This window comes from Melospiza melodia, chromosome 1 (genome assembly GCF_035770615.1).
Source record: "Melospiza melodia melodia isolate bMelMel2 chromosome 1, bMelMel2.pri, whole genome shotgun sequence".
Taxonomy (NCBI): Eukaryota; Metazoa; Chordata; class Aves; order Passeriformes; family Passerellidae; genus Melospiza; species Melospiza melodia.
Window position 1 is genome coordinate 79,947,659 of NC_086194.1, and position 25,182 is coordinate 79,972,840.

Genomic DNA, 25,182 nt, shown 5'->3' on the forward strand with positions numbered 1-25,182 from the left:
TCATGCATCCCAAAGTTTCGGCTCCTTGAGAAACTCGGGGGTGAGTTCTATGTCTCCTCTGTTTTAGCCAGCAATCATGCTCCTTGTGCTTACTTTTTTCTTTTCCACTTCCCCCCCCCTCCCCCCCCCCCCAAGTAATCTTTTTACTGTGAGGTGACTGAACAAAGGCTGTAGACTTTCCATCCTTATAGGCATTCAGACACTGACATGGACATGGACATGGACATGGACATGAACAGATAACCCTCCCTGCTTGAGCAGGGAAGATCAGACCAGATGACCTCCGGGTCCACTCCCACCTCAGCCATTCTGTCATGCATATATTGGTGACAACAGACTTACTCTGAAAGAAAGAAAACAGGATTCATGTGGGCCCTGAGGAGATCCAGGAAAGCAGCTGGCCTGGTTCTTGGGGACAATGACTTAACAGCTGTTGAGAATGGTTGAGTTGATCTTCATGGGAGGCCAGACCAGAAGCAAAGGTTTTTCCATTTATGGTTATGAACTGTATGACACTGAGGAATAAATTGCTAGAAGAAAGATATTCCTTTTCCCACACAGAAGCACTCACACCCAGCCTACAAAAAGGCAGTATTTTCACTTCTCTGTACTATTTGTTACTGCTGTTACTACAGGCCATCTCTCTGTCTCTCTCTCAAAGCCAGGTCAGCAGGAGCACAGGATATGCAGCTGCAGCCTCTCAGTACAGGTATGCACGCCTGCTGTAGGTGATGCTGCCTGGGGGATTGGGTGCTGCTGCCTCCTGTTCCTGGGAGAGGAGGCTGGGCCAGGTGCTGGGCTGCAAACACTTCTGAAATGACAACAGAAGGTGGGATTGGATATGAAAAACAAATGTATAAAAGCTTGCCTGCAGAGAGTGGGAATTGGGAGTCTTCTCATGCTGAATTTTCAGCTACATGATGAGATCCTCTTCCTTAACAAGACCACTATGTATTTATTCTTCAACTTGTCACCTACTGCAACGTTCACTGTAGTAAAATTAGGCAGAGCTGAGAAACCTTTAGGTACAGCTCCGGGTTTGTGTATGCGTATTTTCACACTTGTAAGACAGTCACCTATTCCACAAGTAGTAGTGCCAAGAAGGAAAATTGAGACTTCCCACCCCTCACAGAGGATGTTACTATCCAACTCTGAGAAAACTCAAGGCCTACTTCACATATGCACAAAACCCAACAGGGAAAGTATCTGCTCACTTGGAGCTTTCCACATCTCAGTGCTAAGCAATGGCTCCCTCTTCTTCCCCGGTCCCCAGCACAGGCACAAGAAAAGCTTGGCCACTATGTGATGCTTTTTGCCTTGACAGGTCCCACTACATCCCCATCCCTGGAAACATTTGAGGCCAGGTTGGACCAAGGTCTGAGCAACCTGGTCTAGTTAAAGACGTCCCTGCTCATTGTAGGGAGAATAGAGTACATGACCTTTAAAGGTCCCTTCCAAACCAAACTACTGTATGATCCTCATCAGAGCCGTGATGTCTTCTCATTCTCTTAAGAACTGGTGAGGGCAAGTCAAGGAGAAAGTAAAACTATTGGTCTTTAAATCAAAATTATGGTTCTTCCCAGTTGTTAAATAACCAGGAACCCTTAGGAGCCATCTTTCCTAGTCAGCAGTGATAGAACATGCTTAGAAAGCTTGATGAAGCAAGGTGCCCATTCTGAGCTCATTTCCACACCTAGTACCCTTTCAGAAAGCAGTTCTGCCCAGTGAGTTCAACAACCTCACCAGAAATCCGGCCTCCTCTTCAGCTGTCAGTGTCCTTGCTGACTACCAAATGTACAGAAGTAGGGCAAAAAGGCAGGATAAAACACCCAGTCAAATATCTAGGTCACTTAATGAGGAGTTAAACTCCTTTCACAAAGCACATTTGTTGCTTTTCCTAGGATGCTCCTGCACCTTCAAAAAAGTGTAAGCTAGTGGGAGTGAGTGACAACTTCATACATCCAGACTTCTCGCTGCCAGGTTAGAATGGGCATGTAACTTACCATCTACTAAATCTTCAGTTTCCACTTGTCTCTCCCACCTGTGCAGAGACTGGTGACCAGTGCCCTCAGCACAACCACTGAGGCTGAGCAGCAGCTTTTCAGCAGAAAGCAGGCTTGGTGCCTTCTGCCCTGCTCTGGCAGTGAGCAAGGAGTTGCTCAACCTCCCTGTGCTAGATCCCCCGACTACAAGGACTGGAGGGCAGGGATTGTTAAAGAGATACTGGAGTGCTGATGGCTTTTAGGACTCCTACTAAGACCACCCCCTCCCACCAGTTAAACCATCATTCATAAAGTAACACTGGGAGACAGATACAGCCTTCCTCACCAGACAGCCTGTCCACAGGGAATCCCCTCGGGAATACTGTGAGGCCGCTGCGGTGCCTGGGATGCAGCACCCAGCAAAGGCTGGCTTTGTGTGCTGCCTGTGTTTACATTCAGAGTGTAAATGCTGCCCCAGAGTTGCGTGACTGGCAAACACCATCAGCCAGAACAAGTCTCTGCTGAAATTTCTGCTGTCAAGTCATTTGCAGCATGACAGTGACCCAGAAAGCTGATGTTATTTCACATTATTTCAAGTGGGGTTTTAAGAAAACACAAAACACGCCCCACAACCCCTGGCATTTTAGTATTTAATTAAGGAGTCATCCTCTGGTAGCTGGGGATGCTGTATTCAGGTTGCTGAAAAAAAAGAAAATATTCTGATGTCCCATTTTACAAGCATTAGTCTTTTTCTTCTGTTATATGATCAAAAGTCACTTGGAGACATCCTGCTTTTTTTCATGGAGAGCTACAGCAAGCAGGGCACTGTAGCATTCAGCTGTGTGGTACCTGTGTAAATGTCCAGGAAACTGTGCAGTTTCCCACAAAATTCACTATTTTTGTCTGTGGATGCTGACTTTGCATTTTTAAGTGGAAAACCAGTATGAATCTGAAAAGGCTCTTGTATTTTCTCAGTCCTCCTTTTATTGTCATTATGAAGCTTTAAAATTAGAGTGCTATTTGCAAAGCAGCTGAGATTCTACTGAAATGTTCTGTTTTACTGCTAAGTGGAAAAATGAAGTATTCCGGCACCAGTACTCCTTTTAACCATGACATACAAACTACCAAGTCTTCTTTTGCAAACATATTGTTAAAAGGATTCAATCTCCAGTTGCTAACAATTGAAAATAAACCATGATCCCAGCCACAGAAATTCAATACCAGAGAGACAACTCTTATGGTAATTTCAGAGGCCAGTCAAAGACACCTGAGAAAAGTCAGATGTTAGAGCCCATCAATCTTCTGAGCCACTGTTTCTCTTCTGTCCTTCAGCTACCTCCCCGAATCTACAAATTTGCTCCTGCTTTCAACATTTTTCATTATTTTCATGCAGAATAAAGGAAAAGATAATACAGAAATGCTTATATTTGATGGAAGGAAATGAACAGGAAAGAGAAACAAAGCATACAAAATGAACCTTTATTAAATGAAAGAAAATCTGTTTTGTGGGTCAAATATGAAATATACAAAAACTTTACATCAGATCTCTTGCCAAAGAAATTAAATTCTATCTAGACTGAAGTAGCACTTGTTCTTTCCAAGACAATACGAATGGGTGAATATGCATCTTGTGGCAGTACAGGACCACACAGACTGCTGTGCTAAATTTCTGGTTACAAAGAAGAAAAGTTAAAAATCTAAATGATGTCTCTAAAGAACTCAACTATTCAACAAAGTAACCTAAAAATGTTGCATGTTGACCACTATGTATTCTCTTACAAGCAAATGACAGGTGGGTCAAGCGCAGAGTTCACAAAGCTTGCATATCACGTTGTCTGTTTCTATACAAATATAAATAGTTCTTTTTTATTTCAAAAATCCTTTTATATTTGATAGCTTTATTTGTGGAAAAGGATGACCAGTTCATCAGGTTCCTGCTGTACAACGCGGACAATTCCATCTCCTTTATTGTAACCCATAAACCACAGCCTGCAATATTTTTAGAAACTTGATGTATGTTTAATCACAAGTCTTTGTATCACTGTCCTATACATGAAGGTTCTGCAGAGCTCCTAACATGTCTTTGGCATAGCACACCATGTCCCATTTAATACTTTTTTTTTTTTTTTGCTTAAAAAAGTATATTTCATTTAGTAAAACAACTTAAAAACATCTATTTCTGATTTTGTAAAATAACGTATCACCTCTTGAGATGCTTTGCAAAATATACACACACATTTTGGAAAAACATTGAGTAGTGACGTGAGGGACTCATCTGAAGTCCGATCTGTTTATGAGAAGTACATATAATTACAAATCCTGTCTTCTGCATGACTCTCACATGAAGTCGTTCAGTTCAGCTTCAAGTGCTGCTGCCATTTCATCTGCTTCAGAGCTGCTTCCTTCCTCATCTTCATTGCTGGATTCTTTACTGGATTCACTGGCAGCATCATCTTCATCCAGTTTGCGCTTGTGACCCCTGGAAGGACAGACAGAGACAAGACCCATGAATGGAGGTGTCTCAGTGCTTACTGAGAGACTCATATTCAACATGAGAAAAAGTGAGGCTAAAGGACTCATCTTTTTTCAGCCTAGACAAAACGTATGCCCCTTGCTTTTTCATGAACTAACAGTAGCCAGTTCACACAACTTGTTTTTTAATTGCTGTTATGTGCTGTCAGCAGTAGGTGCAAAGAACAAAGTAGTGTTAATTTGTTTCTTCCATTCTTCTGAAGAAAGTATGAGACTGTTTGAGAATGAGTAGATTTACATTCCTCTTGCATCCCAAAAGAAAGAATGAAGCCATTGTGTGAAAGAGATATTACCAAAATACAAATGTTGTTGTATGATTTCGAAATATTCAAGTTTCTGCTTTTCTTATCAAAATAAAACCACAACTGACGAACCGCATCTCACTGCACCAGCATGTACACTTTCATGCTTCCAAACTTTGGGGTCCCATCCTTCCCTTTTGTGTCTCTTTGGATTAGTCCTGCCAGGCTGAACAACACATTTCTTTGCATCTCTGGAGAATGAACCAGTTTAAACAGGAAACTGATGTGCACCATACCCTGCTGAAAGAATCATGTTCCTGGTTCTGAAAGATCTCCAAGGAAATTCTAATGCTTCAACTGAGACATAGCCATAAGCAAAAGAATTCGGATTTGTGGAAACATAAAATCTCTTTTCCTTGCCAAAGGGAATTATATATCAGACGTGTACTTCTAAGACAAAAATAAAGTTGAGATTTTTGCATTGCACAGAATTGATAATGAGATGCAGAAGCACCTTCAAAATCCTTCAGGATAATTTGTTCAAATTTCAAGCAGAAAAATACATGCAGAGGGGCAGGCATCTCTCAAATAACTTTCCTTGCTTGGTAGGGCTTCATTAAGAAGAGAATGCACTCACTTGCAGTCATGAAAAACTCATAAAATGATCTATCTATTTTAGCTAAAACAGTAATTTAACAATAATCCTGTTACTTCTGACACCACAGAGAAATAGCATATAGCAAGAAAGAACGACATTTGATAAATACTGACATGAATGATACATATCCAAAAGAAATGAAGGCAAAGATTAAGAGTCAAACTTGTGAGCTTGTAAGCAATGCTGAAATACCAAGCAATTTTTATTTACACAGACACGTTGATTGCTGTTTTCCAAGAAAGAGGAAAGCTCATTAGCCCAAACTGCTTGGTGTGTGAGCTGGCTGACTGACACCTGACTCATCCTTTCACTTTTCAGGGAGATAGATGGACAAGGTGTGGTGGGAAGTCAGAAGGGAAGTCCAAATCAAAATGGGAAGTGAGCAGTACTATGTTCTACCTTCTCTTTCTGCTGCAGCTGTGGACAAAGAGATACTGCTGGCTGCTTTACAGAGCACCTCCTCCCACTGATGTCAGGTGGGTTTTGCTGTTGAGCATAGGGTGGTAGAATTAATATTCCTGGGAGGCAAGGCTGAAACCCTTGGATACACTCTGGGCTCTAAATCCCTAACAAGGAAAAATGGGATGAAGTAAGAGTGCTACCTGAATACTTTGCTACTGAAACTCAAATGTGGTGTGCTGAAGCAGTTTCAGGGTACTAAATGTAGCCTAATTTACAATAAAAAGCAGTTTCTCAGGCATAACAGTGATTATTTCCACACAGCCTCTATTAGCATGCAGTTTGGACAAGGAAGCTCCCATGCTTAAAATGCCCAATTGGAAGAAATCTCAGCACACTTTCATTAAAGGCTATACAAATATGTGGAGCCTTAGCAACACTTGCTTAGTGATGGTTTCAGCCTTCAGAACTACAGTGCTATTTCAGGCATTAATGATACTATTAGCAAAGAAAAGCTAATTGGGAATTAAAGAAACCTGAAAGAGTCTTACTCAGCAAAAGAAGAAATGAGTTGTGCACCTTTAACAAGTAGAGGATAAGAAGTACACATGCAGTGCTTTATTTATTTGAGAAATAAAGTCATGAAGGGAATCTATACCACAATGCTCACAGCTGAAAACATTGCATTCATCTGCTTGTAAGACTGCATCTATGGAATCTGATGGCATTTGCCCACTGAAAAAATGAAATTAGCAATCTGACAGCTGTCATTTACACATCTGAAACGTACACACAACTGCAGATACTGTATTGAAGGATGTGTCAGGACAAGCAGGCTTTTAGAGCCTAAATACTATAATTTACTGGGACATAAATCAATAGCACAGATCTCACAGAAAAGAAACAAAATGGTCTGTGAAGAAATACAAGAAATAACAGCGCATTGAAATAATACCTCACTGCCAGTTCATTATTTCTTGAAAGTGCAGAACAGTTAATTTTCTAAATAATAACAGCAAAGACTAGCAAAATTATTACTTTATGCAAGAAAATAACTTTTAAAATTTCAATGTACTTCAAGGCAACTAGATTTTGGTGAGGACAACCAACTAAATACAGAAATCTGAAATACTCAGTGTGACTAATTAATTAAAGAATGGAGCTCCAGCCCATAAAATGACTTTCCAAAAACCTTAATGGATGCCTCTCCCATATTTCATCCCTCATTCAGTTGTATTAAACAGTATCTTTGGAAATCCAAAAGCCTGACCATTATCTGTTTTGTCAGTTCTTGTTATTTCAGGAAGGCTAGAATGACAGCCCTGTTCAATCTCAATATGAAACATTAGTCATTTACAGGGAGGAAAAAAACATAAAAAAGCCAAAAAAGAAAACACAGCTAAGTATTAGTTCTCTATAGAAAAAAAATCTTTTGAATGTTAGCATTTTTTTATTGTGATATAAAAATCTTTCAGTATTTGTGTACTGTAAACTGCAGTTTCACAGGTATTCAAAAAAACATTTAAATGAGTATTATGATATGAAATAAAAAGCTAACCCTCAGAGAAGTATAGAGAAAGGATGTCAGGAAGACAGAGCTGCTCTTCTTCTTTGCAAATTCAGAAAAGAGAGATAACACTCTGTTCATAATTTCTATCTTCAGAGAAAAAGCAGTATATCCCCATGGTGGTGTACCTATTAACATAACAAACAATTTAAAATGTATATTTTCCTCACTGTTTTGTGCCCATTCTTTGTAATTTCCCATTTCAGAGCCATAGTATGTAGCACTTTTGAGTGGAAAAGTTAAGCTCATACAGAATTCCTTCTTACTATTTAGAGAAAATGATTCAGCAGTGTTGCAGGCTTCCATTAGCCTGATTTGCATTTTTATAACGAATTTTGCTTGACTGTTATTAAAAGCTAAACACATTTATAACAACTGAGTATCTTTAACCTCAAATATGAACAACTGCCAAAACAATGAATGCAGAACTTTAAATATCTTACAACTCCGTGAAAAAACCTCTACAATCCAGATTACCTTTTCCTTTGCATTAAGTATTTTTCTTTTGTAATATCCAGTACAAGGAGGCCCACCAGTTCATGTGCTGGAAAAATCCTTTCAAAAGAGAACTACATTTCATAAAATCTCATGTATTTATATGAATTGTCAAGAGATTTAAATAAACTAAGTGTAATTCACAATGACATTAAAAATAAAAAGAAAAAACTATCTGTAATTACATACAATTAAAAGTAGTTTTTAGGGAAATTTCATCCAAAGAATGCTAATAAGAAATAGTGATTTTCCAAATGAAGAGACAGGTTTACAGAGTTGCAATAGCACAAAGTATATACCTATAAAAATCACAGAAAAATTTACTGAAAATGAAAATTTATTTAGCTCTTGATCCATTAAAAAATGAGCACTAAAATCTGATTACAATGTCCTAGTTGAATGAAAACTCCATTCTCATGAATTCACTTTAAATTTAGTTCACTAAGAGAGCCATAGGAAACAAAGTGAAAGAAGCCCAGTATTTCTTGCTTCTATTATCTTAAGGTCTTAATTTATAATTGGCTGAAAATAATGTTGAAAAACATTCTTCTTTTCTTACTTGAAAAGCAGATTGTCTCTGTTTTTTTTGCATCCATTTAAGAAATACAGTGCTACATTAAAATAGAAACATCTAATTAGCAAAGGATCTCAAAGGGCAACGTAACCCTTGCTTTAAACAAAGCATACTTAAATCTTAAATTCCAAACCTTATTTTAGACTTGTAAATGAAAACTACAGAAAATACTTAAATACATCGTTCACATATCCTTTAAACTCCAAATACCCACAAATCCCCATCACTACTCTGATAATGAGTAAACCCTTTATTTTTTGCAAGTTGACTTGACTTTTTTCAGTATCTCCTAAAATCACTACAATAACAAAGCAGAGTCTGCAGACTAAATGTGTTTAGTCTTTTACAAGCAATCAGCTTACAGCATTGATGCTATAAATGAGGACTTCAATTTGCTACCAAATACAGCCAAGTTTCTCTCTAATGAGAACACTCACACAGCAGCCATAAGTAGTTTGGAAAGGGCATTTTGGAACTGTGTGCTGCCTTCTAACATCATCACAGCCTTGCACCACAACCTACACCGCCCTGGCATGCCTCCAAAGCTCTGTGTGGAAGGTTTGTCCTGGATTCCATACACACCTAGACCACAGCTTTCTGTAAACTTCTTCCACAATGGAAAGAAGGTGATGTGGCATTTGGTAATGCAACTAGAATTTGACTTCCTTCGACAGGAATTTGACTGTGGGAACACTGTATTCAGACAAACTAGTTCTCTGGCAATATTCTTCAGTTATGAAGAAGTAGGGCTGGTTATCCAGTAAAACTCTTCTTCAACCCATTCTGAAGATGCCAGCCCAGTACCTGGCTAACAAGCTTCAATGCCTTGAGCTCTGAGAACACACAAACTGAAAATCAATGCTGTGAGCATTAATATGTTACATGGGACAGACAGACAAGATGGTTAAATTTTCAGAGAGATGTTCCAAGTCTGAGGTTATGTTTTTTTAACATGGGATACGTGGCAATATCTTTAAGGTCCCTTCTAAGCCAAACCATGCTGATTCTATGCCCATTCAGAGTGAGCAATTGTCCACAGCCTGCCTGTAACGCAGGTGTTTCCCCTCTGGCAATTTCCCTGGAACATCTGTGCAGGGACACTGGATTTCTGTCCTGGTGCTCCTCCCTGGCACTGGCAGAGCACAGTGCCAGGCACACACACAGCCGTGGGAGCACAAACAGCACCACCCCAGCACTGCTGGCAAGCTGCAGTGTGCGTTTTCACTTTCTGCTCCTGCTGGGACAAACAGGATACTATTTAGCACCGCAGGAACAAATGCCAGACAACTCATATATTTCCTCAAGAACTCACCCAATGCTGTCTACAGGATTACAGGGTGATCCAGAAATCTAATATGCAGAAAAATTATGCACTGAGAATGTTCCTTGCACAGCCTCGGGGTGCAGAGAGAGCCCCTGCAGTGGGAGGAACAGTGTGCTTTCAACGCTGTTCACAAAAACCTCTTGCAGGCACCCAGCAATTCCAACTGACATCTCTGAAGAGTATTTTAACTAACACAACAGTAAAGCGAGAGCTAATTAAATTCTGTACAGCTTCAGTGCCTTTCTGCCTTAAAATTTAGCACACCTGTGCACAAATCCAATGGTGAGAAACTGTTATGGAAACTGAAAACATCCGACAACAGCTTCATAGGTAGTTCTCTGAACTAAACACTAAATTTAGAGTATTTTAAGTCAGGAAGTCACTGAAAATTTAATATAGCACAATATAGTAATAATTTCTGGATTTACAAGGATAGTTGATAAATTTTGCTAAAATTGCCTCATTGATGAGCTTGTGTCTTCTTAATGTTCAGATCAAGGGGAAAGTTTAATAACAAGAAAATCAGTCCAACCGTGGTTTCTTAACAATATTAATGTTTTCTTGAAGAAAATGGTGATTTCTTAATAGTTAAACATTGGGATATTCCAAAACCAAACAGTGTAGCAATAAAACTTTAAAATTAAATGCCGTGTGATTTTCTCTGCACTGAACTAATTTAGATACAGATAACAATTAAATTGGATAATGGAAAATTGAAAAGTTGAACCTACAATTTCGCTTCTGTAATTAAGTCACAGAAATAGAAACTGTGTCCCTAAAATATTACTTGTTATTAGCTTCAAGTTGTTTAAAAATAATCCATGTACTTATAAGGCATATACAACATGCAATATAATTATTTCTTCAAAAGGCAAAGGTGACAGCGGCGGTTTTATATCAGACAACAAATAATTTTTGTCATTAGAATAATTTTTGTCATATAGAAGACAGCCAGAAGACAGAAGAAGAAAATTAAATATACTTTTCACTATGTGGAATGCCAGACTCTTACCTGACACTTTCATAAGGGAAAATGCCCAGATTCACTCTAGCATATGATTTCTTAATCCTATTTGAAAGTTAAACCAGGCCTTTGTTGTTTGCATCAATTCTCTTTCCAGCTTCTTCTAGTTTACAAATATTACCTATTCTGACAATAAAAGTTAGACAGTAGTTCTGTAGCTCTGTAGGGATTCTGGGTAACTCTGGGAGGCTGTAATACCAAGGCTCAGAAGTGAGCAAAAATAGTTTCAAGTCTTTCTTCCCAGTACCTGGGTGGGCATTGTACACCAACTCTACTGGGATTTGGTTTGAAAAGCATCTTTTGAAAATGGACTAATTCCTCAAACTAATTTCTGTATAGGATGGCAATAGTCTCAGATAGTGATCCTCCTTAGAGATTGAAATGAGTCATTGTTTCAAAGAATGGTTGTATGCAATAAAAAATTAAGATGAAAAGTGGACAAAAAAAAAACTAGGATGCACGGGCAATTTAGAAAACTCAAAACCGTACATCAAAACAAGAAGTTGGAAATGAAACATCATCTGATTTATCTGAGAAAAGTAAAACTGCCTTCATTTTTCTCACAGAAGCACAATGTGTATGCAGAGGTACCCCTGTGCCAATATAAGGGAGAACCAACTCCAGTTTGAAGACCCCCAACACCGCAAAATAACACTTGAAATCCTGATTGGATTTGCCAGCATCACTTACAAACACTGAGAATACTCTTCAAAATGCATTATTTGGCTTCTTAAATTGTTAAGGTGGAATTTAGTTGACAACACACTGACTGTGCTAATCAAGGAGGTTGAAGTAGGATTTGGTATATGGTGGCTTTTAAAATAAGATATCCATAGATTATATTAATCTATAGGTTATGGACTACATCAAGTTATAAAGAAAGATGATTTTTCATCTTTAGTCAAAGCCTTCAACTCTGATTTTTACTAACTCGTCTCTTACTTTGCCCTTGTTTTCAATAAATAATGGAGATAAAATTGCAAATAATTAAACCAAACATCCTTCTAGGATGTTCATTCTCTGCTTTGCACACAAGAATATTAACTAACAACATCTCTGCTTCATCATAAAATATTGAAAATAAGACAAAACACATCACTGACTCTATATGGATACTGGTAGTACTGTCATTGCCAGTGAGGCATGAAAAAGAGACTTCAAATTCCTTTAAAATGTTGTGTTCTATGGGCTAAAATACACACTCCCCTTTCCACACAGGTATATTCTTTCATGAAATTCACTAGCTCACTCCTGCCAAAACCGGTCAGCCCTTCATCCTCCTCACACTGCCATGCGATTTAACTGGAATACCCCCAGCCGACTGACTCTGCTGCCTGCCTCACAGTCTGGTAAGCCAGTAGTGCACCAGCTCCTGTAGTCAGCTTCCACGGAGTATTTACTGCACAACAGCTGGGGCATTGGAGCTGCTGTGAGGCTGTGGCTTACACCATAGTACCTAGCACTGAGATTGCTACATCTCGCAACAGGCTGCACGATTGTTTTCTCTGTATCATACAGCATCTTCCTGCAATACTACATTTCTCTACTACTAATTTCTTTATCCCAATGGCAAGACAAGTTATCTTGGCAATCCTCACTTCTTCCTTCCCTAAATTCCTAGCCCTGACAACTTATATTTTTCTTTATTTATTTGTTGAAACTGTACACAATAAATATTTTTTCATGCATTAAAACAGGTTTTGGAAGACTGTTTTAAGAAGACTGCATTATAATACAAAGCTACAGAGAACCTAGAAAATAATTTATCAGCATTGAAAGGTCAACACTTGACTTCAGACAGTCCATTTTGCTACAGGATGTTTTAGAAAAGCTAGTAAGTTAGAAAATGAAATGACATCAAGGCAGGAAGTCACTTCTCAGTAAAAGAAATTTTCAGAAATTTGTTAGACATTTGCTAGGCTTCCACTAGAAACAGAGCAAAGTAGGGTCAAGGCTTGGTTTACAAATAAGAAAAATCTGAATTGAGGTTGTGAAAGTATCTGCCAGAACCATGTGACTTTTACATGAGTTTTATAAGGTTAGCATAAATGATATATACAGCATAAAAATACATGCAATACATTTGAAACAAAATGCCAGCCATCTTTTTTTGTTGTGTAATTCCAACAAAGTCCCTAAAAAAGTGGGTCTGCATTCATTAAATTTGGATCTCTATAATACTGGGTCAGTGAGCATCACCAATTCAATATGGATCAAGAGGCATTGCCAGCCCCCAGCCTATGTGCCAAATGGAACCACACGGCTGAGAATTCCCCGTACCTGTTGTTTTCACACCAGCTACGATGTGACAAACGACCCAGTGCAGCAGATCACAGCTCTCCTGGCTCACAGTCTTGGGCCTCTCTACAGTCTGCTCTACAGTTTTTTCTGTTGATATTTCTGGAATAAATTTGAACTAGCAAAGGCAGTTTATACTTGATCTGTACTTTCTGGTGCAAAGCTGCAATTTTTTACGATGGTGCTGTCCAAAACCTAGATTCAAGGTATTATTCAGCTGCAGCCTCCCCCATACCACTAATGAAGAAGGCATCTGAAAGAGAAGCATCTCATTATCTTTAATCAGTCCAGAGTAAAAGGCAGCTGCTGAGCCTGTGTCATGGAGAGTTAATTTTCTTTCCACTAGCCAGGACAGTGTGATGTTTTGAATTCAGTGTGAGACTGATGTTGATAACACACTGATGGATCAGTCATTGCTCAGTAGTGCTTACCGTGAACCAAGAACTTTTCAGGTTCCTGTGCTCTGCCAGTGAGGAGCTGCACAAGGACCTGGGAGGGAGCACGGCCAGGACAGCTGACCCAAACTGGGCAAAGGGTTATTCCAGACTATACAGTGCCATGCCCAGCACATTAACTGTGACATTGGACAGGAGGGCCTGATTGCTGCTGAGGGAGAAGCAGCAAGGTGGTGAGCATTTGTATCACACATCACTTGTTTCCCTTAGGGAAATTAAACCTACCTTCTCATTACAATTATTATAAAGCTATTACATATTTTATTTTGTTTCAAATATTATTAAACTGTTCTTATTTCAAGCCATAGGTTTACTTTTTCCTGGTTCTCCGCCACACAGGGCAGGGGGAAGTGGCTGTGTGGTTCTTAATATCTGGAGTTAAACCAGGACAGCCTGGTCTTATCCATGTAATGGTACTAGCCACAGGCCCTGATAAAGTACAATTATCAATTTACCTGGATATATGGATGTGCACAAGAGGGAAATGTGAAAAGCTGTTTCTCCAGGTGCCAAATGACTAGACAGACACAGCACTTCAAACATGTAACAAAAACTGAGACTGCAACAAGTTGTTCTAATGCTTGAGAATGAGAGAGCCACATGAATGCAGGGACAGGAGCAAGGTCTGAAATGCCAGGCAGAGGATGAGACAATTCTCTGTTTGACTTTAGGAATAAAAGCACTCGACAGGCCCTCTCCCAGACTGCTGGAACACATTTCACAGCTGACCTTACTCAGATATCCCTTTGTCCTCCTCAGCCTGCACAGGTGACCCTCAAGGGGGAGGGGCAGGGCCTGTGCACAGCCCTGGCAGAGAGGAGAAGCCCGGCCACACACCAGGATCTTGCCCCACTGCTCAGAGGCTGTTTATCCACCCTTGCTAACACCTGGCACACAAAACTTTCTGGTATTACCATTCAGTGGTCTGAAGCAAACAGCAACATCAGCAGAGACATATAATTTCACAATTTTTTGTGTTAATCTGCAAGCTTTACAGGTTCTCTACCTAGCAGGAACATACTTTGCAAGAATACTTAATGTAATGTGGTTTGTCTGATGGGATATTTCACTGCAACTGGCAAAACAGATACTGTCATGTATTCAATTGTGTTCTCCAGTAAATATTCACTGCGATAGCTAAAGGCACACTCAAGCCACAGTGGTAATCTGAGAACAGCAGAAGGAGGCTCTGAACAGGAGACTTTCCCCTCAGCAAACGGGGACCACTTCTGTGCAATGCAGTGGCAATATACTTGGGTCACACAGTAAAGGACATGTTTGCTGCTTTGCCATCTACAGTGGTGTGGAGAATCAAAACATCCCTATTCTGCTTTTCACATGCATGGCTGAAAACAACACAGGGACAGATCTCCATAACTGGCTTGATACAGATACAACAGTCTTCTGAAGCAAATCCAAGGTTTCTAAAATATCTGACTTTGTTCTTCCCAATATAAGTACCTATTAGAAGTGATTAATAAACTACTTGGAAATGGGAATATCTACCCATTTTGATTCCTAGATTTCCTCCCCTTCCATTAAGAAGCAGTACTGCTTCTCTTCTACCAACGTTGTTAGCACATGCTTCAAGCTGGCATTTTAATTGAAGAAACACACTGCTGTTTAGCAGCCATTTAAGACTTGCAGGGATCAAGATTAATGCACATTAGTTATTATGTGGAATTTAACGTACTTTTAGAATTCATTAGGGAAACTAGAGCTATTTTTCTTGATTGGAACAATGTTACCTTACAGTTTCCCACTAATGTCCTAGGTCTCAAGATAATGAAGGATTAAAAACCTTCACTGACACATCTTAATGTACTTCTTAGTTTCCTTATTCTCCAGAGATATTTAGATATCCACATATCTTACTAAGGAAAAACATAAATTGTTTAATAGCTCATAAATTGCAGTGAAGAACTTGGCCTGACTAAAGGAAAAAATGCTGCCTAAATTACCTGAAGGGCAACCCCCTGCTATTCTTCTGTTCCCAGTGCAGCTCTTTCACCAACACACAAACCAAAGCAGTACATTATGGGCTTGCCTCACCCCGAACTTCTGCTTTACATCTTTCTTATCCCACACCATTAGCCACAGATGCAGAACAACATTAATATCTACAGACTGCTGGAATAGGTTAGTGGTGCTGGGGGAACTGGGTGCTGGGGTTATGTGAGTGGAAGCAGGATACTGGAACCTGGTGCAGTTAATTACTCCTGTGCAGGAACAGAAATGGATACGTATGACAATCTGATGCTCCAGTTTCTTATTGGAACTCAGATTTCATAAGAGAAAGGAACTGTCCCCTCTGGGTGTTACAAGTGCTCTGAAGTTGAAGACAGAATGAAATGGTTTTCCTACTCCTCCCTTTGTGAGGGAACACTAGGAGCTCAGGTTTTTAAATTCACTCAGGGTTCTAGTTCTCACCCTCTTGCCCTAGCAATCACATGAACCAAACTGAAACTGCTCATTCTTCAAGGTGGCAGGGCATTAAGCAGATCAAGTCAGTAACTTCCAAATTCCTTCCCCATCATCCTGGTTTCTTGCAGCCTTCACTTATTCAAGCATAAAGTATGCTTTTGACATTTTTTGGATTTAGGAATACCTAAATGAAATGTTTCACACAGTAGCATCTCCCCCAGCTGGGCTAGAGGAACCAGCATTAGGCAACTGCCTGTTACCTGACAGTTGATGAATATCTGTGCATTGTTCTGAAAACTCTTCACTCTCACAACTTAGAAGGGGTAGTATTAAATTTTCAAGAGTTCTCCTTGTCTGGAGGCTTCTCATACAGGGTCAGACAGCTCCTGGTACCCCTGGGTAGGGTTATACTGGAATCTTATCAACACAAGCTCTCTTCCTTCTTCACCACAAGGACCTGACTCTGCTGTAGGCTCCCAGCACTTGCTCAGGGCTATTCTCACTCCCAGGTAGTTAATCCACGCACTTTCTTTCAACATTGATCTCAGCAATGTGGATTTTACAGATCTCTTAACTGTGATATACTGATTATTTCAACACTCATTCTTGATCCTGAGACAAACTCATCGCTACTGCACAAGCACAAGAAAAACAGAGCTAGATGAAAAGACAAACATGTTGACCTGTTTTCTTTTCACTAGTCTTGATCGCTGCTTAAACCTAAGTTTGGGGTCCTGGAAGGGTGCCAGGGTTGTCTCTACCACATATGGCCTCTTCTCCAAGCTGAAGTGTTGTTTTTCATTGCTTTGTACTTTCTTCTTCAGGTAACCTCACAGTTAAACAAGAATTCTCTGCTAGAAAGCACGTCTCTTCTTTCTGTTCTTTCTCTCTGATTATGTGAATGCCTCTCATCATTTTTCAGCCCTCACTCTTCCCAAAATGACTGTAACAAATGATTTCTGAAGTCTGCTTCTACAAAAATCTAGCTCTTGTAGATTGGTACTTCTTGCAGATATATTATAGAAAATTATTTTCCCTCAGGCTCTAGTCACTCCATTGTCCCAGGATGGAAGCTATTAGTTAATGGCTCTGCAGTGATAAAAGGCAATGACTGCAGAAAGACTTCTACTTCAAATACATTGAGGCATTACTGAGAAATCAATCTCATTATTCACTCAGAACTCTTTAGTTATAGACAGAGTCACTAAATCATTATAGACAGCAAAAGTTAGAACAGAGAAATGTAATAATAACAGCAATTCCTGCACATACTTTAGCATTTATTAACACATTTAAGGAGACAAGGGGAACAAGGAACTCTCCTGCTTGATCACCTATATTATGATTCCAAATTTTTGCTCCTAGAAAAAATGGCAACTTAGACTCCCCAATTCATTTTACAGATACCAGCACATGTCTATTGAAAAGCACAAGTAAAACCTATTTAGACCTTAAGTGAATTGAGAAAAATAAGGATGTATTTTAACAGCACTTTCCTAAGTCTTGTAACATACTACTAACACAGAGATTCTTAATTGCTTGTGTATCCTTCCCCTGAAGTACCAGAACTGTTAGAACTTAGCATCATGTAAACTTGCACAGTTAATCTACATAGTATTGAAATATGAAACCCCATGACCAAAAAATGGTATTGATATAGAGAATTTGATAAAAAACATACCAATACAAACCAGCTTTCAAATCCAATACTGAAAGCAGTATAAGACAGCTTTATGCTATTTTTCACTTTTCCAAAGACACTTCTTTTCCTGATCTCAATTGCATAGTTGCTATATTAACTAACAGGTATAACCATAGTATCAGTGTAAGCCAAGCAATAACTGCACACACAGACACAGATGGACTGAATTATATTGTATTATTGCACCTGAACAACTTGTAGGTATTTTCACAGTTTTAGAGTAAAAGAGGCTAAAGGCACATGCTCACTCTAACCATGCTGTATTTCAAAGCATTTTCAAGCTTCCCATCTCATGTGGTCTAACACAAGCACAAGTATTATAACCCATCACTTTGTGAGAAAAGTAGTCTTCTGCAGTTTGTATGTCTTTTGGCAATTTACATATTGTGGAGGGAAACATAAAGATACCAGAGAATTATGTTAAAGTATCTTGCACAAGTTCAAAGCACCACTGTTCAGCTTTTTGGTGAACAATGAAAAAAAAATCTTCTTAGAACTATTGTAACAACTTACATTATTCTTAACATAAAGCTTAATAGATTTAGGTGACAGATTAAGTGGTGAACACCTCACTCATACCATGAAATGCTAAAGGAACTTGCCAGAAAAAGGAACACGTAAGCATAGAGAAATGCTTTGGAAAAAATCTCTTACAAAAAGGAAAGTAGGTTAAAAAATTCAACTGCTGTTTATATTTGATAGACTTGATGTGAAAAAAATCTTATGCTTTGTGGATATAAATGTTACTGAAAACAATTTATTCAAGTTTTTTAGGAACACTGTACAAGAAAAATAGCTCAGATATTCTTTCCAAAAAAGACTCATCCTAGGAGAAATCAGCAAAAGTCATTCAGTCCTATTGAACTTCAGCTATGGCACCTGCTTTGTAAGACTTAAGAAAAAACCCCAGGTATTTGTGATAATATTGTGATAATTATCAAGGACAAGATCAGCACCACTGACCAGGCACAAGTCAGCAGCACTCTGGATGTGTTCCATTCTGCTGCTGCAGCTGTGAGCAGAGCCAGCTCTCTTAGGACAGCTGACATAGAGATAATAGGCATAACCACAACTCTGATCATTTCAGGACTGTGGGAAAGGCCCAGCTGTACCTTAAAGGGACACCTTGGGATCAACCCAGGCTCTCACAGTGCACATTGATTCTGTGCCAAGATTTGCTTGGTTGGACCTGAGAACTTTTAGACTGCGCACTGCGCAGTTCACTTTCTAAAAGCCTTTAGGAGAATAAGAATCTCCATTTAAAAAAAAGGAAAAAAAACCCTGCAATGGAAATTTAGCAGCTTGACACTTTGAGCAAACATGCACAAGCTGTGCATTTGCTCCTTGTAGGAAATATAGAGAAATACAAGACCAAGACTGAAGTCTCATGATTGAAATGTGAACCAGCACTTTGGTTAATTTTAGCTGCAGTTAATAGTCTAGATGTGTGAAAGTTCACACTCTCAGTTCTCTCCTGTGATTTTTTTTTCCTTATCCAGTTAATGATCTGAGGCTTTCCAAAATGCCTGTTCCTCTTTAACAGATATTATATGAGACCTTTGCAGGAACTCCAAGTATTTCTGAACTTGTCAGAAGCTGCAACGAAGTGAACAATGTCCTTCTGTGATTTTTCCTAATGCAAGTACTTATGGCTTTAATTTCCCTCACAGAATCATACAATTTCTAAAGAAACCTAAGGCTACAGGCTGTCAACATTGTTATTTAATCTCATAAATGTCACCATCAAGAATGAGAATAAAGAAAATTAAAACAGTGCAAGCTTCCCAAATGGAGCTGCAAGCATGAAGCTTGCCTAATCACACAGCATACCTTTCTCACATCTCCTGATTTTAATAATATTCCTAATAGTTTTCTAAAGCATTAGATAGGTGCACAAAAAATATACAACACTATATTCCAGAGAAGCAAATAAAATATATTTTAATAAGAATACACAGTCATTTTCCTACAAGATTAATTGATGAATCTTCAGGGCAAAACTGGCCAGGCTGAACTGCAGAGATCTTTCCATTGCACCCAGGCTTATCCCTCAGAACTGATGTCTAGGTTTTGGGAGAGTTGCCCATTTCCATCCCCTTTTAAATTTTTATAAGTAACTGTGTAAGACAAAAGGAAGCTATGAATATTTATATCATTAAAAGCTGATCTCTTTAGATCAATATATGTAACTTCCAGTATGAAAATTACTGCTTTAAAAATGCTTTATCTTCAAAACATACATAAGACAGCAGTCACTTAAAATTTCTTCTTATAGAGATTGTAATTTGCATTTTTTTTTGCTTGTGGAACACAGCCTTTTGTCCCTGCTGCTGAAGAAATGAAGAGTTTCAGTCTTATGGTATTTTATGATCTCCAGACAGGAAGGACAGTTGATATCTACATAAACATAGACATGTGCCATATTTTGATTTCTAAAAGGAAGCCATCTAAAGGGTGTAATAGACTTGACAGTTTCCTTTTAAAATCAAGATCGGGTTTTATCAATTGTCCTTTCAGAAATCTTAAGATTATTTAAAAGCTCTTATATAATGGAAACTGACAACAACTTTCTGAAGCCTAAGGAAAAAAAGAAGACAGATGATGTTGAAGCAGGTGATGAGAGAAGAGAGATGATGTTGAATAAGCATTCAAGAGACTATAAAAGCCTCAGCCAGCCCATGGGAATTATTCATTCACATTTTTATTTATAGAAAGATACTATGGCATATTCATTTAGAAGAGTGGCTTCAGATAATGGGAAGTCTAACCAATTACAGAGTTGTAAAACACTACCAGCAGGAGTAACTGACAGAATATCTACAAAAGGCATTCCTGTACCTAAACTCTTAAGACATTTAAACAGTGTGATTCAGAAAATTCTCTTCCTCCAGACTGGGAGTCACTGAAAGACATACCTGAAAGAAAATGCAATCATTCCATTATCCCTGGAAAGGTTGTACTGTTCACAGTGCACCACAGCAGCAAGAAAATCCAGTGATGACTTTGCCATGCAAAGTATGTGGTGCTTTACACCCAAAGCACCCCATTTTGATTTACAAGAGCATATTTTCTTCTCTACTGTCTTCAGGATTTGATTTTGCTGGGTTGTCTTTGCTCTGACCCCTGAGAAATATCCAGTTCCTTACATCAAGGTATCATCCCTGACATTTAACATCTTTTCTATTAGTTTCCCTAAAATTTCTACCTTGGTTAATTCAAATTCTCCCTCATCCTCACAAGAAAAACATGCCTTTTTCCTAAGACATCCAGCCATGTGGAAATGGAAAAGTGATGAAATGGAGAAGAGTTCCTCAACTCAAAAGAATTGCAAAGTGTTTTGCTGGAAAAAAAGACATTCCCTGGATAAGCAATATAGATGTCATAGCTATTACACTTTAATACCAACTTTACACTTGTGCTCTAAGCTCCTGTTATAAAACATCACTTAAAATTCATATATTTTCCTTTATGAACAGTGAAAGAGGTTAAATCCATGAAACACTGAAAGGAGAACTTCACAAACACAGGCAACAGGAACAGTTTGAGGGGTTATTTTTTAATGTAAAAAGATTTAGCAATGCTACAACTCTGCAGGAGATGACACCAATTATCAAAGTTGTTTTAATTGGTACAGTGTAGGAAAACTTTCAAGACTTGTTACAGTTTATGTCACTGTTGTTGAGCTCTTTTGGAAGATGAGCCTTTCCACTGAGAACATGGTTATTTCTCCTTCTTTCTTCCATACTTTGATGCAATGTGTCAATAGTATCTAGAGAAAGCAATTTTTAGTGAGAACAGCTTTTAATAGCCAGCTTTGTATCAAGTATTTTTACAGAAAACTATTCTTACAAAAAATGCTCCTTAGTTTTCACACCTGTACAAAACAGGGGCAACAAGACTTTGTGGGGAGGATTATTTCTCTTCCTTTCTTCCCAGCAAGACGTACAAAGATCAGGTCAGTCTCACAGGATAAGCTGGGTTATTCTTGCCAACAGAAAACTCATGTCATTTGAGTATTATCAGGTGCAACATGAGCACATTGCAGGAGACTGCAAGCAAAATTTAGACCCACTGATAGAAGCCAGGGCACTGCAAGACCCACCTTTATGTACTGCAGCTCCACATAATGTTCCCAGATGGGTGGAAAAGCAGTGGAATAATGGAAAATACACTCAAAACAAGCCCTTCAGAGATAGCACACTGGAAGCATCCCATCCTTAGTTCTGGAGGGTGTACAAGCTATTCAAAAGAAGCTGCTGGTGGGAAGTTGTGCTGCTTGGAGGTGCTGGACCTGAGTTTATACAAGCTCACCTCCAGCATTTCAGTGTCCATTAGTTTGTATCCAGCTCTTACATTGCTCAGATATTTTCACTCCTTCAGGGCACAGTATGACCTCAGCCTTTCTGCCACAGCCCTGCACAGTGCTGATCCCAAGCAACAGAGAAGCCAGGGAGAACAGCTGCTCTGCTGGACCTCAGGCATGAATGAGGCAGAGGCATGGGGGTGGGAAGGCTGAAGGCAGCCTTAGCTGCAATGACCCTGAGATGCTGATGCAGTCAAAGACAACAGGAAGGTCCTGTACCATAAGTATGAAATGGAAAAATGTGGAAATTGGAAAATATGAGCCTGCTGCTGAATGAGGCAGGAGAGCCAGTGACACAGACACAGAAAAAGCTGAGGTAAGTGTGTCTCTTTTGCCTCAGTCTTTCTTTACTAGCAAGATAAATCTTCAGAGGCCAGAGAAGATGGCGAAAGACTCCAGCAAGGAAGAGGAACAGCACAGGAAAGGAATCTTAAGCAAATGGGTCATACCTGAATCCATAGCCCCTGATGGGATGCACCCACAAGTGCCAAGGGAGATGAGCGATGTTATTGGGAGGCCACTCTCAGTCTTTAAGAGATTAGGGTGGTTGAGAAATGTGCCTGATGACTGCAGGAATGCAAATATCACTCCTACCTTGAACAGGAGCTGGACTGAGGGAAGGTCAGCCTCACCTCAGTCCCTGGGAAGGTGAAAGAGCAACTGATCCAAGAAACCATTTCTAGACACATGAGGGACAAAGTGATCAGTAGAGATGAACTGGGTTCATCAAGGGGAAACTGATTGACCAACCCTGATACACTTCTACAATGAAATCACTGGCTAGGTAATGAGGGAAAAGCAGAGGGTACTTCACTAAGGCCCTCGGTTATGTGTCTCAGGATCCTCAGAGACTCCTGATGGAGTGGAGTGTGGATCTAATGAACATGTACAAAATCCTGACTGGATAATGTAAAGAAAATGGAGCCAGGTTCTTCTCAGTGGTGTACAGTGACAGGACAAGAGGCAACAGGTACAAACTGAAATACCTAAGTTCCCTCTAAACATCAGGGAATAGTTTCTCACTGTGATGGTGATTAAGCACTGGCACAGTTTATCCAGAGAGGCTGTTGAGGCTTCATCCTTGGAGATACTAAAACCTGCAGCACTACTGCCCTGCCTCTCTAGCTCTTTTGAGAACTCCTTACACAAGTAGCACATGCTTCTCCAAGACCAGAGAAGCCATCAAACACCAGAAACTTTGCGATCATGTGAAGAACCTGATGCAGAACAAATGCTAGATTAGGCCTGCAGCAATATGAAATTATTCTTCTCTGTTATGGCAATTGCTCCCAGTGCTGAACACCTGGGCAAGAAGAGGGCAAGACGAACTTGAGGAGACACATCTGGTACACCATTACTCTTGCCTGTTCTCCTCATCTTTCACTCAAATACATTCCAAAACTTTTAGAAAAAAACCCAGCAGCATGCTGGTCCTGCCTCCACAGCCACAGCACTAGAACACAGAGATGGGCAGACCTGCTATAATGAGATCTACTTTCCCACCATTTTCATTCTCCATTGCCTCAAAACCCAATCCATTGGGTTCCCAGGTGTTTTACATACTGACACATGAGCTCTCAGGGAAAAAAGGGCCATAGCTGAACAAACCCAGGCTATACATTATAAAGACAAGACATTAAGTGATCTATCTCTGCAAATCTGCTCAAAATTTGAATTCCTTCTCCCTGGACAACTCATGATACTAGAAAACAGTGGGAAAAACAGAAAATAGGAACAGATTCCTGTGGCAGGAAGAGTTTTCAGAGTGTCATCTGTCTCATTATGAATTTGGGAAGAGGGTTCCTTGCAAAATTCTGCAAAAGGAATAACTTCCCAGGGGCTACTCTGGAAAAAAACTCTATAGAGTCCCAGAGGCTTGCTTTCTACCACTTCCTTCAGTTTATCTGAATGTATCTGGTTTTGTGCCTACCTTTCTGTATGTGGATAAAACACAATTTCAAGCCACATGACCATTGAAAATGGAGATTATGGTAATTCATGACTAAGACTCTACTAAGAGCAGAGTGAATACATGAATCACATACAATTTTCTGATTTTCTCAATGCAGCAGCAGCTCATGTATCTAAAGCTGAAGATGGTACAAGTGCCTATTAGGCTCTTCCCTGAGTGTGCAAGAAATTGTTTGCACACATTACAGATAATTAAGCTGTTGGACTGCTTACTTTCCTAGGTAAGTCTTCCTAATCAGAAGAATGGACTCGTCACTTCCAAGTCTTGCAGGCTGCAAATGCAATTTATATATGTAGCCAAGAATAGACTTTCTAATATAAATTGTAATTTTTCAGTGTAACTGGATGACATTAGAGTGTTACAGACATTATATGGGTAAAGCTAACTGCAAAATTGCAGAGAAGACTTCTCTGAAAAAAACAGGAGGCAAACTTTCCCTTACATACTGAATATTCAGATTCCTTTTCTCAAGTATTTTTTTTAGTCTTCTTGACAACTGGATGCACTCTGTTTGCCAACAAGACTAATCAGCAGCTGGAAACACAACTGTAATTTAGTCTGCAACTTAAATGAAGCTGTAGTAGGTATATTTTCAGTAACAGTTTGAAACTTTAGGCCATTAAAATCATTAACAAGCTCGAAGATATGAATGACTCATCTACTTAAGTGCTTTCATAAAGAAACTGAGCCATGCATTCATTGCTTATACAGCTGTTTTTACCATTTATCAGTGTTGTGCTTATAATTTAAGTAATTTAACCACTTGAAATTTTAAAATAGCGTATTGCAATGTCCCAACATTTAAATGCTCAAGAAATAACTGCAAATTTGTGTTCACTGTCTAGATGTATGAATATCAAAAGAGATAAAAAAAGGAATCCAACTCTGTAAGCACATAAAAGTTTAAACAGAGTAATTCCAGTGACTTTTAAACTTTTGTCCTGATGACACTGTATACACTGAGACAATACATTTGGCATCCATGCACATGGGCCTTACAGCTGATTAAGGCACAAATAGGGTTTTACTCTGGACAACCTCTCAGCTCATTCTCTGGATGGAAGGTACATTAGTGGCTGGTTCACAGCAAGCTCTTGGAGTGAAACCCCAGATTACACTCACCTAAAGGAAATGGTGAACCCTGAGATCCCTTAGGGAGCCACACCAAAGC

At 39.3% G+C, this 25,182-nt stretch overlaps 1 protein-coding gene across 2 annotated transcripts in view; it reads right to left on the bottom strand.

Moving 5' to 3' along the window:
• Positions 1-3,447: 3,447 nt before the first annotated feature.
• CTDP1 (CTD phosphatase subunit 1) overlaps positions 3,448-25,182 on the bottom strand; it is a 96,350-nt gene continuing 74,615 nt past the window's right edge. For both annotated transcript variants that reach the window (XM_063159495.1, XM_063159502.1), the window contains exon 13: positions 3,448-4,461. In XM_063159495.1, the coding sequence (XP_063015565.1) occupies positions 4,320-4,461 (142 nt within the window). In that variant the 3' untranslated portion in view covers positions 3,448-4,319. The remainder of the gene's footprint in view (positions 4,462-25,182) is intronic.